The 15,470-nt window shown below is 37.2% G+C and overlaps 2 protein-coding genes across 2 annotated transcripts; both read right to left on the bottom strand.

Annotated features, from left to right (window-relative positions):
• Positions 1-186: 186 nt before the first annotated feature.
• Positions 187-3,980, bottom strand: si:dkey-197j19.5 (uncharacterized). The gene is made up of 6 exons (XM_052131156.1): positions 3,380-3,980; positions 2,003-2,149; positions 1,528-1,885; positions 1,123-1,333; positions 758-933; positions 187-528 (listed from the first exon to the last, which is right to left on the bottom strand). The coding sequence occupies exons 1-3, from the start codon at positions 3,872-3,874 to the stop codon at positions 1,688-1,690; spliced, it is 840 nt and encodes a 279-aa protein (XP_051987116.1). The 5' UTR covers positions 3,875-3,980; the 3' UTR covers positions 187-528; positions 758-933; positions 1,123-1,333; positions 1,528-1,687.
• A 3,443-nt stretch (positions 3,981-7,423) lies between these two features.
• On the bottom strand, positions 7,424-14,991 carry LOC127646588 (protein transport protein Sec61 subunit alpha-like 1). Its single transcript, XM_052130343.1, has 12 exons — positions 14,861-14,991; positions 13,901-13,968; positions 13,731-13,796; positions 13,556-13,634; positions 13,157-13,288; positions 11,479-11,588; positions 11,162-11,315; positions 10,908-11,068; positions 10,602-10,799; positions 10,171-10,362; positions 9,968-10,044; positions 7,424-8,681 (listed from the first exon to the last, which is right to left on the bottom strand). Exons 1-12 carry the CDS (start codon positions 14,865-14,867, stop codon positions 8,495-8,497), a joined length of 1,431 nt encoding a protein of 476 aa, XP_051986303.1. The 5' UTR covers positions 14,868-14,991; the 3' UTR covers positions 7,424-8,494.
• Positions 14,992-15,470: the final 479 nt, after the last annotated feature.

Raw genomic sequence — 15,470 nt, 5'->3', positions numbered from 1 at the left:
AAAATTAATAACAAAAATACAGTAGACAAAGAAAACTCTGTAACATAATAAACAGTGTCCTACAACGTTAAGACAATACAACCTATTGATAAGAGTGCATTTGAATTCTTAACAATATCGTTTTCATTTGCATCAAATCAAATGTGGTCATAGAAGCTGAAGTGTCTGGAATTTGTGACCTTGGAGTTAAGCTTGATTGTTTAACACAATAAAGAATGTTTTTATTTTCTAAAGCCAGCAGATCAGCATGTTTGGCAATATGAGAAAGGTCTTTATGGGATGTTTAGGTAAAAAATCATCAAAAAGATCTACAGTGTGTACACCTTGTGTGCTCCTATATCTCCAGAAGTTGAGTATCCTAAATGATTTATAGGCCAGTTTCCAGGACTTGGTGCAGCAGTACGTTCAATGCACTGAAACAAAACCATTGCAGGAGACTGCTTCATCACAGGTAAGAACAAACGTACATGATCTTCCCTCCCAGGCCAGAAAGCATTAGGGTCTGCCCAACAACTTGATTGCTTCTTCCTACCATACATATACAGACACAAAAAATATTTCATAAAACATAAAAAAAAAAGATTCCAGAAAAAAAGACAGGCCTACATATTACAATGTGACATGTTTATAACTTTTTATCTCTGCTTTGGTTTTTCATAATATAATTGAACTAATGATCATTTAACTAAAGAAGGTCAAGACATACACATCGCTCCATATGAACCTGTTGAGATTTATTTGTCATAGAGAGACCTACCGGTACTCCTTTTTGTGACATTTCCGTGGTGCACCTTTCTCATTTTCCACTCTATACATTTTGGGTGTACAGAGGGATGCCAGGCCCCGTTCCGTGTCTACCTCGGCCTGGGAAGAGATCTTTGCCTCCCATTTTGGAGCAGCTAGATATGCTCTTGTCACTGGGGTGCAACAGGACTTAGAGAAAGGGAGACAGTGAGGTTAAATTTCTTTTTAGAATTAGTGTTAATAAAAATGTGTGTATGTGTGCAAGTGTGGTGCAATTTCCCTGTGTTTCTTAGTCAATTTAAGCTATAGCTTTTCATCTATTTTCACTTTGTATTGTTTAATGTGTGTGAGGGGGATATTTATAAGATGTAGCTATACCTTTCTGTAGAGTAGCTTGGCTCACATTATGAATATTTTGTTGGCATTGCTCCAGTGATTTCAGATATTCTCTAAAACAAAGTCTCCTGTAATGGTCTACTTCTCTCCCCATAGGGCCACTCAGAGTAGAAGGGCAAGAAAAGGTGTCCTGGATCTTACTGCCCAGAACTCTTCGCATAATCACTAACACCTCCATATCCTGCAACCCCTCCTAGAAATGTCAACATTCAAAACATACTATTGTAGACTTAATCAAAACTATTCTGATACTGGAATTAATATTCATTTTCGGATTAGTGAAATATATTTTCTCTGATATTTACAGTAATTGCAACCTATAGGCCTAAGTCAAAATTGTATATGTAATTGTATTATGGAAAACAGCTTGTGCATATTTTGCTATACCTCGTCCTGGTCCTCTCGCTGATCATTTATGATTCCATATGTTTGAAGATTACTTCTTGACCCAACCACTCTTTGATTGTCTGCATTCAATTAAATCCAGTAATTTGTTATGTGATGTTACACAAGAGAAGGATGTCATATTCAAAACACAGTCTATACACTAACCAATTTTGGCCACTCCTTTTACTCCATACCAACACATGCCTGAATTTGTTCTTTGTTCTTCCCTGTCCTTCAGCTTTGTACTCCAAGCCTGTATACCAGCAGCCAGGTCTACCACAGTTACTGAGTTCCCATCCATACTATTTAAGGAGGACATCAGTGCATCCAGCCGCTCAGGTTGTAGTAAGAAGCCCTCCTACAAACAAACCAAATCACAATACACACTACCTTTTTGTATCAACTAAGTTCTTAAGCATGTGAAAAATCTATTAAATAGAAAAATCATTGCATTACTAAAGCTATATATACACACCTTCTCAAACATCACATGGAGGTCTGCACGCTTTATTTTGCCAGTCCCATGCCAGTCCAAGTATTTGGAGAGATTGCAGGCAAGGAGCTTGAAGGTGCGCAGATACCTCTTCACTTCTTCAACTTCATGTTTGAGGGCACAAGGAGACTGTGATATAAAGACAAAAATCTTATTCATCAAGAATACAGATCAGGGTGTCCATTAAAAATACAGTGGACCAAAAACAAATTTGAATATTTGGTAACACCATACAATAAGGTTCCATTTGTTAGCATTAGTTAACAACATTAGTCAACATGAACTAACAATGAACAATACAGCATTTAATAATCTTGGTTAATGTTAATTTCAATATATAGTAATACATTTTTAAAATCAAAAGTTGTATATGTTAACATTAGTTAATGCACTATGAACAAACATGAACTAACAATGAACAATAATATTTTAATTATCTAACATTAATGCATTAACTAATGTTAACGAATGGTACCGTATTGTAAATGTTACCGAACATTTATGCCACACATAAAAAAAATATTTTGTCTTTGCATTAGATAGCAAAATATCAAACCAAATGGCATTTTCAAGAAAAACACTTGATAAAACAAGTTTGTTAGGTTTAAAAATAAAACAATACATATACTGTTAAAAATTTCAGATAAAAAGTATTTGGACATTTCCTGGTTTTCAAACCTAGCTGAACAATACATTTTTCAGTATTTTTTTCCTCATTAAAAACGTTTTACTCTAAGATATTAATAGTAATTTTGAAACAAATGTAAATAATGTTGATAACTCACTTTAGATGAAGTCTCTACTATCAAGTGACACATAACCTTATATAAGCCATTTTATTCTACATGGAGAGGGTCCCCTCATGGGGGGCTGACATGTTAAGATCACGTGACCAGTCCAATACTACTGGCTGAACCTCACTAACTGCCCTGTTATTGGACCATTTTAGTTGTGGATTAAATTAATCATGGTTTACCATGAATGCTGATTTTCTACAATGACATATGTTACTGAAAACTACTGTGTTTGAATGGTGCTGCATTCATGCCCCTAGGTGACAGTGTAAGTCAAAGACGACATGAACAAAAGCTTACTGAGCGCACCTTTAATGGAAATATATATGTGGTTACTCTGCTAGAAAACCTGTGTGAATTTAGCTAAAGGGGACATCGTTAAAAAGAATAGCCAAGAAAAGTTGTTACTCCCGAGAAAAGTCTATTTGTTTGCAGATGCCACATGGTTTGATATTTTATTATTCTAATGCAATGCAATTCATACATAAGTTTGGCTCAAGTGTTCAAATACTTGAGGGTCACTGTACATATACATAAACCTTTGTGCAGTTTGTTATGTTCTTACAGCGGCAGCGTCTGGTGGTGAAGGATAATTGCATTTTTCTGGAAAGGACAATGACATCATTTTAGCTTGTCCCTCTCGTTGCGTGATAAAAACCTCCATGTCTGTGAGAATCGGCTTGCTATGAAGCCATCTACGCAGATCACCCATCCCGTCAAGCGCTTGTCGAAATGCTTTTCGCTCGCTGACCCACTCCGGGTGTTCCTCGGGCTTCTTCCCAGGGTAATGTGTGAACATATGCAACGACGCGCATCTGTTCTCTGATGCAGGTGTGTCAGGTAGAACGCTAAAGTTTCTAGGCAGTGGACGACAAGTTATGGCGTTCCTTTTATCCACCATCTGCTTACTTATGACAGTATTCCTGCATTTCAGTGGTCGAGACGAACCACATGCCATTTTAAACAAGTACGACTCTGTCAAATCCCGCTTTTTTAACCGCCTGAATTCCTCTTCCAATGTCGGGTCACCTAATAACCCCAATACTGAACTGTTTGGCATTGTTAAAGAAACAGTTGACGTTTTGACTTTCAAGTAAATTATCGTGCTTTCCCCAAAGCTATGCGATTAAAATCAAGCTAAAACTGTGAGATATGTTTTAAGCTGTTTTTCACCGCCAAGCATTTCTATAGCTCTAAATTACCAAAGACTATGGGTGTCATGTTTACACGTGTATCCATGACACCCATTCAAGTCTCCTTTACTCAGAAGGTCAAATCTTTTTCTTTTTTAGTCTCTTACTTGCTTCTCTCTCAAAGATAGTCACATGCTTCTGAAGCATTCTTAGTTTAATTCCATGTTAATTCCATCACATTTAACAAACTGAGATGTACTCCGATGTAATCAGTTGTTTTTGTACACACTGACAAAGTGTTCAAATGCAATTTACAATTTGAAATATTCTTTCTGTACAGTACTGACTTTTGAGGAGTCCTACACAATAACAAAACAAAAACATAGTAGAACTGTGGTTCTCTGGACTTGGTAGTTATAGTAATCCCATTTTTGTCCCCATTAATACTTGAAGTACCTTGGAGTAGGTTAATGCATTTAAATACAAATACATGAATGTGGTAATCATTCACTACAATGATATATATAAAATCATTGTATTAAAGGGATAGTTCACACAAAAATGGAAATTCTCTCATCATTTACTCACCATCATGACTTTCCAGTGTATGACTTTCTTTCTTCACAAAGATATTTAGAAAAATAGCTCAGCTCTGTAGGTCCATACAATGCAAGTGAATCAAAACTTTGAAGGTCCAAAAAGCACATAAAGGCAGCATAAAAGTAATCCATAAGACTATAGTGGTTAAATCAGTATCTTCAGTAGTGATATGATTTAGATTTTAAAGGGTTTTAGTTCACCCCAAAAAATACAATCCTCTCATGATTTACTTTCATTTAAGCTATCCCAGATGTGTATGACTTTCCTTCTTCGGCAGAACCGAAGTGAAGATTTTATAAGCACATTTCTGCTCTTTTTGTCCACACAATGCAAGAGAAAGGGTGCCATTAGACTGCTGACTATTTGACGTCCAAAGACAAATTTAGGCAGCATAACAGTAATTCACATGACTCCAGTCGATTCACCCATGTCTGCAGGCAGCAAGTTTGCAAAGATTTCGCACACTTGGCTTGATGTTATGGTATATAACTAATATACAGACATAAAACACTGCACTCAGAACTGTAGGTTGGGGTGGTGGCTGCAGAATAATGACTGAATTGCCTTGCGTATTTAAGGGGCCGACTGAAAATTCCACTCACTATTAAACACAGGCATGTCCAATCACTCAATCTGTTGATGTGCAAGTTAAACATAAAACATTAAAAGTACACTTTTACATTCCAAATGTTGTAGTAGATTGCCAGTTAAAAGACTGAGCCACTACAAGTGAGATTTTACAGTAAATAATTCACCAACATGTTATTTTCACATTCCAGTAAGTTCCCAGTGGATATACTGCCATACTACAGATGAGGTGTTTACAGTTAGTCCAATAATGAGCACAGTATTAGTTTATTTTAGTTTATGTTATGAACATAATAACAATTCATGAAAATTTTATTTTCACATTCCAAAGGTTATAGTAACTTCCCAGTGGATAGACTGTAAAAATATCACCTGTTGTAAAGTCAGTCTGCCCACTGGGATGTTACTACAAACTTTGGAATGTGAAAATAAGGTTTTTGTTCATTTGAGTGATTTTGTTTTTCATAATATAATACTGTACATTCATATGCACAGCCATCACTCTGGTGATCTACTAAAACCTGTGAAATGTTTTTTTTTTTTTTTTAGATAGTACATGCAAGTCAATATTCAAATAAATGACTGCTTTGACGCCAGTGATGTTTTAGTTCTGGGTGGAGTTTTCAGACGGTCCCTTACGCACCATAGGCAAATATCTAACTAATATCGAGCCTAAAACTAACTTTATCCCTCAGTTAAATGTTAGCCTATGTCTTACAATGTAACTCTTTAATAAATCACACAAATTTGCTGGGAAGAAAATACTCAAATACTTAATTGCCCTGTTTGGGCCACTGGAAGGTGCCTGGCTGAAAAGCCGTTACTGGGCAGTACGCTGTCAGAGACAAAGCTTCGGATATAGACCAATTAACTGTGTATCCTGAGAACTTTGAAAAGGAATTAATAATTCTGTGGAGGCAAGGCATAGATCTAGTTGGGTCGGAGACAAATAATAAAATATAATCTGTGTAAAGCAAAAGCTTATGCACCATACCACTCGCCATCACCCCTGGAAAATCATCTTCCTTTCTTATCGTGGGTGCTAATGGTTCCAGGGCAAGACAGAACAATAATGGGGAAAGAGGGCAACCCTGCCAGGTGCCCCTATCCAGAGTAAAATAATCTGAAAAGAATCCATTCGTGTCTATAAAGTAACTTAATCCATCCAATAAAAGTATTCCCGAACCCGTACATTTTCAAAATTTTAAAAGATAATCCCATTCTACCATATCAAGCGCCTTTTCGACATCAAGTGAGATGGCAACGACCAGAGTCTGATCATTCGCCACTGACCACATGATATTGATGAAATGCCTAATGTTATCAGAAGAGCTGTCTCTCTGACATAGGCAGCATACTGCAGTGCAAACATGGATCCGTCAAAGCTTCTCTTAAATACTGGAACTAACTAATGCTAAACACGATGGGAAGTGATCGTGTCCGTCAGTAGGGAGAAGCAGTTTCGGATACAGTTTACAAATCAGCGGGAAGCCGATGACAATTGAGCTGTGATCCACGAGACAGCCGATTACTGCACGCCCTCGGTTAGGACCGGGTACCTTAGATACCAGCCACCGGATAGTACCGTGAAGCACAGCGTGTCTCCAGCACTAACAATCAGAAAATTAAATAATATACACTCACGAAAGATTACGTTCTATCCAGATGAATAGTGAAGAGCGCACAGTCACAGCTTGAGAGGGCGAGTCCTCACTACTCAGGTAAGCTGCACTGAAAAGTACGGAGAAACGACCTATCAGAGCGAGAAAGTGAAAGAGACAGGAGACCGAACTACTGTGGATTATATTCTTGCTCTGTCTACGTCATGACTTTGTTGTTATATTTTCTGTACCTACAGAAACGTTGCAACGAGGTAGGCAAACCAGGCAATTGCCTGGGGCCCTGAGCTGGAAGGGATGGATGATTATAGTGGACCACAGCAACGACAACATGAAACCCCCTTAAATTAATTGATGGTACAAGACACTGCAATGACACGTCCAGAACCCCCTAAAGGGGCCCCCATGATACAAGCTTGCAGTCAACATTTTCACATGGATGAATGCCTAGGGCCCCGAGAGTCTCTAGAAACGCCCCCTGTATACCTATCTAGCTGGCACTGTGATTATCAATTAGTGCTTAACACTGCCTCTGGCATTCAGCAGGAATGAAACAGAACCAACATGAGCAACCCAAAGACTCCAGAGCTGTCCAAGGGGGGAGTAGCATCTAAAGCCATAGTCTCTCATAAATAAAACAAATCTTTTTCCCAAAAATGAGCTTTTAATTGAGAATGATCAGTCTTTGCTGATTATTTGCTATTATTATTTGTTCGGAACATTTCTTTTTACATAGTCCTAACAACAACAAAATAGCATTTTACATTGTTGTGCACTGCATTAAACAATTTATACAGACACCAAATGATACAGAAAAAATTGCTTTATTCTGAGAAGTAAACGGACTGTCTATGTAACCAATTTGAATATTTCTGTTAGAGAAGCTCTCGATACACAAAGCACTTTGAAATACAGAAAATCCATGCTGCCTGTTGTATAAAATGTATTCTGTACAAAACGACTCCAGCAAGTACACGTCAAACAGTAAAAGAAAAAACACTTGGGGACTGCTGCCACACTGAGCATTGCATCTGTTGTTGTGATCCTGTTTTGTTTAGACACGCTATTCTGCTTATTTGAAACAAATCATTTCTGTTCGCAGATCTTCAGCCATAACTAACAAATTTTCTGAGATTATATAAGTTATGAGAAGTAAGAAGGTTCTTTGCACTAACCGCCAGCTATTATGGATGAATAAATAAATAAATAAAAAAATCAGATTAATGACTGATATATGAGAGATGAGCAAAGACTTAACAGTGGTTTGTTTGTCTGCATACAGAATTGGCAGTGTTGAGCAATCTAGGACTCAACATTAGCAATACTTTCTGAAAACCCCTTTAGCAGGTTTTAACTAGAATCAGGCTTCAAATAAAGAAAGGTAAAAAGAGGGAATTCAGAGAAACATGGAGAAAGAGGAAGGACAGATTGAGAAGCGAAAGTTCCTCAATATTCCTAGTCAGAGCTCACAGAGTCTATCTTTACTGTCCCATCACTGAAGGTCAGCTTAATCAATTAATTTTAGAAATGTTTTGCCACTTCTGATGAATGGGAGAACATACTCTGCCTAAACTAGCTACTAAGAACACGTTCTCCCCAGACAGCACCGGTGACAGACCATTTTAAATGCTTAAATTGCACTTAAATAAAATATAAAATGACAAGAACAATCATAAAAATAATAAAAGTGTTTTATAAGCTGTCAGCAAGTATGCATGTATGATTTGTGAGTGTCCATTTTTAGAAGAGTAGCGCTCCCATGCTACCAACTTCACTCTGTTCCTTTACAAATATCTCAAAGTACTGGTAGATGATGGTAACAGCCAATAGAATCCCTGTTCCTGAGCCGATGGCACCCAGAAAGTCAGCCATAACTGAAAGGCCTCCAATACACAGCCCACCGAATGCAGCTGCAGTGGGGATGTACCTGCACAAATAACCAGAGAAGCCCTGAGGTTAATGAAAGTTCTGATCATTACATAAACACGGAGCTTACGGTTGAGTCTGTGTACATTTGGGTAATTTGTTTTCTCGTTTTTGTCTTCAAAATGAAATAACCAATAAACCATTCATTTATCACATTTCCATTATCTCTCTTTATCACGTCACAAAAATGTATGTTGTATCTACTTGTTTTTCAATTTAAAAAGAAATCTGTGGACTATCTGTGGCCCACTTGCCAATCCATTGAATTTATGTAATAAAATACAACTAAACTACACCAAAAGTGTATTAAAAGTGCTGCCCGTTAATCCAAAACGGTGCTGGTAGGCTACATCAAGTAAAAAATCCAAAGCATTCACATGGGGTATAGGCCTAATATTAATAAGCTATTATAATGGGGTAATAATATAAAAAAACAATCAAATAATGGCTAGAAGAGATTAATTAGACTATGTACAATTACTTTACGCAATTCTCATAAAGTTTTAAACAAAATCGATGTCTATAAATTATATTTAATTGTGTAATGGTTGAATGCATATAAATGAAGATTACAACTTATCTGTATGCAGATCATATAGTCTAGATGTTAAAGAGAGACAACTGCATAATAGATAAGGGTTTCATTTTATTAAATCGGTTCATGGTTAGATGTTGTATCCTAAAAATAAAACATTGTAACCATTAAAAATGTAAGGTTAATTCTGTTCTGTTTAACACATACTGTATATGGACACAAATTTACATCCCCACTGATATTTCACTTTTAAAAAGGTATACAGATAGACATGTCAGGGAAAATAAAGCCCTTTCTGACTGTTATAAAAAAAATATAAAAAGAAATAAAATAAAAAAAAGCCGTCCTCAATATGATAAACTTGCTGTGATTTAGCACTCGTAATGTCCCGTATGAAAAGGCTTTTATTCTGAAGAAAAGGAATGAGGAAGAGCAGATGACATTGCAGGTTTAGCCAATCAGCAGAAATGCATGCATCACATCTATCCAATTGTGCAAATCAAATAATTTGATTGTAATAAGATTGTACACTTATTTTATGCATTTGAATGAAAAAACAAGAAAATGTGTCCAGTTCTTATATGAAATGAAAAAAATTTAAAATAAGTGATTTCACAATCTTGATAATTTCTTTCTTAGATGTAAAATTAGTAAATGGTCGGCTTATTGGTTATTCCGTTTTAAAGACAAAAATGAGAAACCAAATTATACGAAGGTACATGGACCATGGTTCAAGCGTGTTTTCAATTTACCTGTTAAGTTCATGAACCATGGAGGTCTCTCTGTGTCCCCTCATCACCATCTGCTGCTCTTTCAGCTGCTTTGCCACCTGAAACACATTTTACTTCATTCTGAATTTGCTAAAATAGTACATAGTAAACAGTACTAGTCTAATTGTTTGCCATTTTAGGGTTCAGTTAGTCATACAGACAAAAACACACAACTAGAGCCTTACATCTTTGGCAGATGATCCAGAAACTTCGATCCAGGTCTTAGAAAAGAAGGCACAGGATCCCAACATGAAGACGATGTAGATAACTGCATGGACTGGGTCATCAAGCAGTGAACCAAATGATTCTGGAGGGGATAGATAGTAACACAGTCCACCTACAGGGTAGGCTCGGGCTGGGCCACCAGATGAGGAATCCTAAAAATACATTAAGCCACAAGCCATTAGTGAGGCCATATCTCATCTTTACCTTATTCTTTATGACACACACACACAAAAGCAGCTTTTCCAAGGAAGAAATTAAGCTAGATGTAAACATAGCTGTTATTGTGACTGTATTGCATAGCCTATGATTTCACCTGTTTGCCATATAAATTTGGAATCATCTCACCATACTTGGAAGTGGAATATATGATTGAGATTCAGATTTTACTTACAGACCAAGTTCCAAGCAGGTTGACCAGGAAATTCCCACTGAAGCGAGTGGAGAGCATTTGAGAGATGACATACAGGTTGGACACCAGAGCAGACTGCAGGATGATGGGAATGTTTGAGGTGTAAAACAGCTTGATGGGATATGTGTTGTACTGGCCACGGTAACGTGCAGACTTGATGGGCAGATCAACTCTGAAGCCCTGTCATTGAGAGATCAAAACAAACATTCCATTAATGTAAAATGTTTAAAACCCATTTAGATAATTACAGTTTTAACTGCATGCAACTATATTTTTTATAAAACTGACCTGGAAGTATATGACCACAGCAAAGACAAAGACTGTAGCAATGAGGTTCATGAGGTTGGGCAAGTTCTGCCTGTAGAAGGCCTCTCTCAGAGCTCGCACTTTATCTGTACGAGTGGCCAACAGGTGAAACAGAGCAATAACGGCTCCTTCAAACTCCGTACCTGAATGCGCACACACACAAACAAGATTCAGTCAACACCACTCAAACTTGACAGCACAGAATGGTTCCATACAATATCTTTCTGTATACATACCTCTGCCTGTGTTGACTGTGGTTGGGCTGAATGCCTTCCATACAATTGTCTCACAGATGTTGGTGGCGATGAATAGAGAGATACCAGAGCCCAACCCGTAACCCTTCTGCAGCAACTCATCCAGCAGTAACACAATCAGACCTGCCACAAACAACTAAAGAGAAAACACAGTTTCAATTCATTTCCAAACATAAAATCTCATCCCAAACACATGTACGAAAGTCAGAGATCATTCATATAACTGCAAAGGGACCATTTTTCTCCAAACCAGCCACTCAATGACTAATAGATGAGCAAACCTATGTCCATGCTCTCACCTGAATGATGATTAACAGACAGATGCCAGCACCCATTTCTGAAGGGTCTCCATACATTCCAGTCATGACGTACACAATAGCCTGGCCAATGGTGATAATCATACCAAACACTGAAAAACAAAAGGATTTACTATCATTACGTTAGCTTGAAAAAGCCTGCATACTGTTATTCTTGAAATTCAAGGGTTTTTCAAAATCCCTAAATGGAGACCAACATTTCTAACAATAACTCCTCCTACAGCTTTCAAGCTACATTCCCCAAACTCGTTACAGACATTCAGACTGTTCAGGAATAGTGTGCCGTGTCTTTTCTAACTGATCAAACTCACAGTTTTTGCACAGGAGACAATAAAAAAAAATGGAAAAATATTCCATAGACTTTCATTGACAAATGGAAACTGTCAAAAATGTAAGTGTAAACAAACCCACAGAAGGCCTTTAATATACTTTAAAGTGATAGTTCACACAAAAATTTAAATTCAGTTATTGTTTACTCACCCCTATATTGTTATAAAGCCATATTACTTTTTTTCTTAATACAAAGGGAATTTGTACAGAAAAGAAATTGTAACAACATTTTGTTCTCAGTGATGTCATACAATGGCAGTTTGTGGTGAGCACTTCAAGCTTCAAAAGGACACTTAAGTATCATTCCTTAGTCTAATAAATTATTCCATGAGACTCATGATTATGAAAGCATACGGTAACGTTTGGTGTGAAACAAACCGAAATCTAATGTATTACTTGGTAAAAAAAAATTCACTGACCGTGATTCTCCTGTGCACGTTCATGAGTCTCAACGCAAGCTTTTGAGCTCTTTGCATGAGAGCAACAGTATATATGCAACACACGCGAGATGGGGCGTTCAAGTGAAAACTTATTTTGTTTCACTTCAACAGGACCACCAGCAATATTTACAACAGAAAACACAACATATCTGCACACAAACCAAAGAACAGAACTTAGAAACATGTCTGAATAGTTTGTAGTACAAGAATAGATGCATTTTAATGTCCAGACTTATTTGTTTGAACCGGATTCCGCAATTAAAAAGTGTGATGTTGGGGGCTGAAGGTACCAGTACCGCTACTCCCAATACACATATTACACAGTCTGCAAAGGGCACCAGAAACTCCATCGGTTGTCGCACATTATACCTTATTCAAGGACCTGAAAGTAGTCATTGAACACAGACGATTGCCTTGCATCACATTTTGGACCAGTTCATAGCTGATGGCGTTATTGTGTGCAACGCTAAATATAGAAACCAAGTGATTGACAAAATGTCCCATTGCTCGTTGCATCTGCTTAGGAAAAAATAATCTATTAGCATAGAAAATATACCTTTTATTGCGTGTTGTTTGGTGTCTGAGTAGGATACTTCTCAGGCTACCTTCAGCCCCATCTCTCTGTATGATGGAGGACTCAGCTGCAAACAAATAAGCCTGGACATTGAAATGCATCTATTTTTCAACTACAAACAATTCAGACATATCTGTAAGTTCTGCTTTCTGGTTTATGTGCGCCTATGATGTGTTTTCTATTGTTAATATCGCTGGTGGTCCTGTTGAAGCTAAACAAAAATTTTCACTTAAACACCCCGTCTCACAAGTCTTCAAAATCTTCAAAATACAATTATGATCTGTCCATTATACTTCAAAATTCTAAAGAGACTTACGTTTCTGAGCTCCATTGAAGAGTGCTCTGTCTTTAGGTGTGTCTCCGACCTCAATGATTTTAGCTCCAGCCAGCAGCTGCATGATCAGACCAGAGGTCACAATAGGAGAGATACCCAACTCCATTAGAGTACCTGAAAAATAAACACAATATTTAACTCCACTACAATCCCCACCTTGAGAACAGTACACACCCCAGGCAACTCAAAATATCCTTCTCAACACAATTATGGGTAATGGCTGAGTTTAGGGAAATATGTGAAGTAGCCTGCTTTCAAATAAATGTAAAATTCACCAAGCTTGAACAAGCTAGCAATTAAAACATCTTGTTGTGGTAAAGCATAGTGGTATTGGCATGTTAATACAATATAGTGATTTAACATGTGCAGCAACAAGCATACCTCTGTTGGAGGCCAGGATGACTCTCATCCAGTAGAATGGATCTGCTGAGTCTGAAGACATGATCCCAAACAGAGGGATCTGATATGAAGTGAAAGAGAGGCAGAGTCAGAGAATAGCAGTCCCTTTTTGTTATAGTGGAAGTAACTGTTCATGACACAGAGAAATAAAACTTACCTGACAGCAAACAAGAAAGATGAACAATGTGATGGCTGTCCATAGCACCTTTTCTCTAAACTGGATCTAAAATACAAGCACATGTATGGGTTTAAAAAAGCATGCAAATATATGAGTTTAAGTAGGGGAAAACACATGCTACACAACATATGTTGCGTACAGTGGTATACCTTTCTTTCTGGTTTCTGAATTTCCGGCAAAACCGCACAAAATGGTTTTATAACTTCCAAAAACTTAACTGGAAATGGAGAACAAGAGAAATGTAAGATAATCTGGAATCAAAAACATTTCTGTTTATAACAATATCAGTAAATGCAGAACAACATCTACTAAACTCCCTTTTCGATTTTCATGCCATCACCTCAAGAACAGACCAAAATGTTAAAACCTTAATTTTCAAGAAGTTATAAGAGTAGTGGTTGGAGATTAATCCTAAAAGATTGACCAACTAAATAAAATGATTTCTTCCCAAATCCAGTGTTGTGCTACGTAAGACAACAGTATGCAGATGTTCGACACAAAGAGTCCTCATCATTAAACTGAATAGCCAACACTCAAGATTTCTAACCCTTTAAACACTACAATGTGTGAAGTGTTTATTTCACCGATGAACAAGACCTCAAGCGTAATCATGAATTGCCGAGGAATTATCAAATAATGGACACAATTAGCATCTAGCTGGCTTGCCTACATATTTGACAACTTCCTTTTGGTCTGTCAAGCCAACAAATACATAAATCAGATAACTCACAGTATTACTCGTTAAATGTCTTACACCAAGAATCTAAATGAATCGTTTACGATTAAAGAATAATATAGGCAAACATGCAAGGAATGTAACACATTCTAACGCTAGATGCCCATAGCCATTCATTCATTAGCTATCAGTATTTCCTCCTAAATAATAACTTAAATGACAAACAGATAATCTTAAAATGCAAAATATGTGCATTTTACTAATACACAAGGAACCGAGGTTAATAAATCTAGAAGAAACCTGTCTAAATCAAAGAAACCTGTTCGGCTAGCGTGCTAATTGTGCTAAAATAATTGGACTGTGGTATAAAAGCAGAGGCACGTTAGATTACTGTTTTAAACACGCGAGAAACGCTTCAAAACACTCGACTCACTCCCCATGATGTCGGCCCACCGATATCACGGACACTATCAGGAGTCACAGTGAGTTGTTAACCGCTACCGGTGCGCTCCGCTCGGCTGAATGGAGGGGAGCGCGTTGGAGACAAGTCAACACTACACCGACACCACTACACGTCAGATCAACAACGAGCCTCAATTGAGCTTCTGTTTAACGTAGTGGTTTAATCTTGAGGCGCTTTGGAATCTACCCCATATGTTTCTAAACTTGCCACGTCTATTTGTTGTTTCTATTTTTGTGGCATTTGTGAAATCGTGACAAAGTTGAATTTAAATTATCCACACAAAATATTTACTTATTTTGCCTATAATTTTCAAAAAAATTAAATAAATCTTCAATCACTTTCAAAGAATCATGGATAAGGTCTTCCTAATTTTCATAGGAAGCACTAAGAATCAGCAAAGCTGTGTTTGTCAAGTTGAAACGTCAAACATTGACTTTACTTTCTTTACATTTACTTTTACCATTTTTTTAATATTTTTTATTGAATAAACATTTCCACCAGTGGGTGTCACTGAATCATTAGAAAACAGAGTTAACCGTTTTTCTCTCTAACCAATAGAGGGCTCCATGTTTAGCAATTT

This window comes from Xyrauchen texanus, chromosome 7 (assembly GCF_025860055.1).
Source record: "Xyrauchen texanus isolate HMW12.3.18 chromosome 7, RBS_HiC_50CHRs, whole genome shotgun sequence".
In the NCBI taxonomy this organism is placed as follows: domain Eukaryota; kingdom Metazoa; phylum Chordata; class Actinopteri; order Cypriniformes; family Catostomidae; genus Xyrauchen; species Xyrauchen texanus.
Note: the sequence above shows the minus strand (reverse complement) of the source record. Positions and strands in the feature narration are given on the sequence as shown.

Bases quoted from the DNA above. Each gene is read 5' to 3' on its own strand.
- si:dkey-197j19.5 (XM_052131156.1), bottom strand. From the start codon at position 3,874: ATGCCAAACAGTTCAGTATTGGGGTTATTAGGTGACCCGACATTGGAA. The intron at 2,150-3,379 runs GTAAGAACATAA...TTTATATCACAG, and splicing joins CACCACCAGACGCTGCCGCT to TCTCCTTGTGCCCTCAAACA. The intron at 1,886-2,002 runs GTGTGTATATAT...GTTTGTTTGTAG, and splicing joins TCCATGTGATGTTTGAGAAG to GAGGGCTTCTTACTACAACC.
- LOC127646588 (XM_052130343.1), bottom strand. The intron at 11,316-11,478 runs GTGAGAGCATGG...TTTTCTCTTTAG, and splicing joins GTCTGTTAATCATCATTCAG to TTGTTTGTGGCAGGTCTGAT. The intron at 10,800-10,907 runs GTCAGTTTTATA...TCTCAATGACAG, and splicing joins CTGTGGTCATATACTTCCAG to GGCTTCAGAGTTGATCTGCC.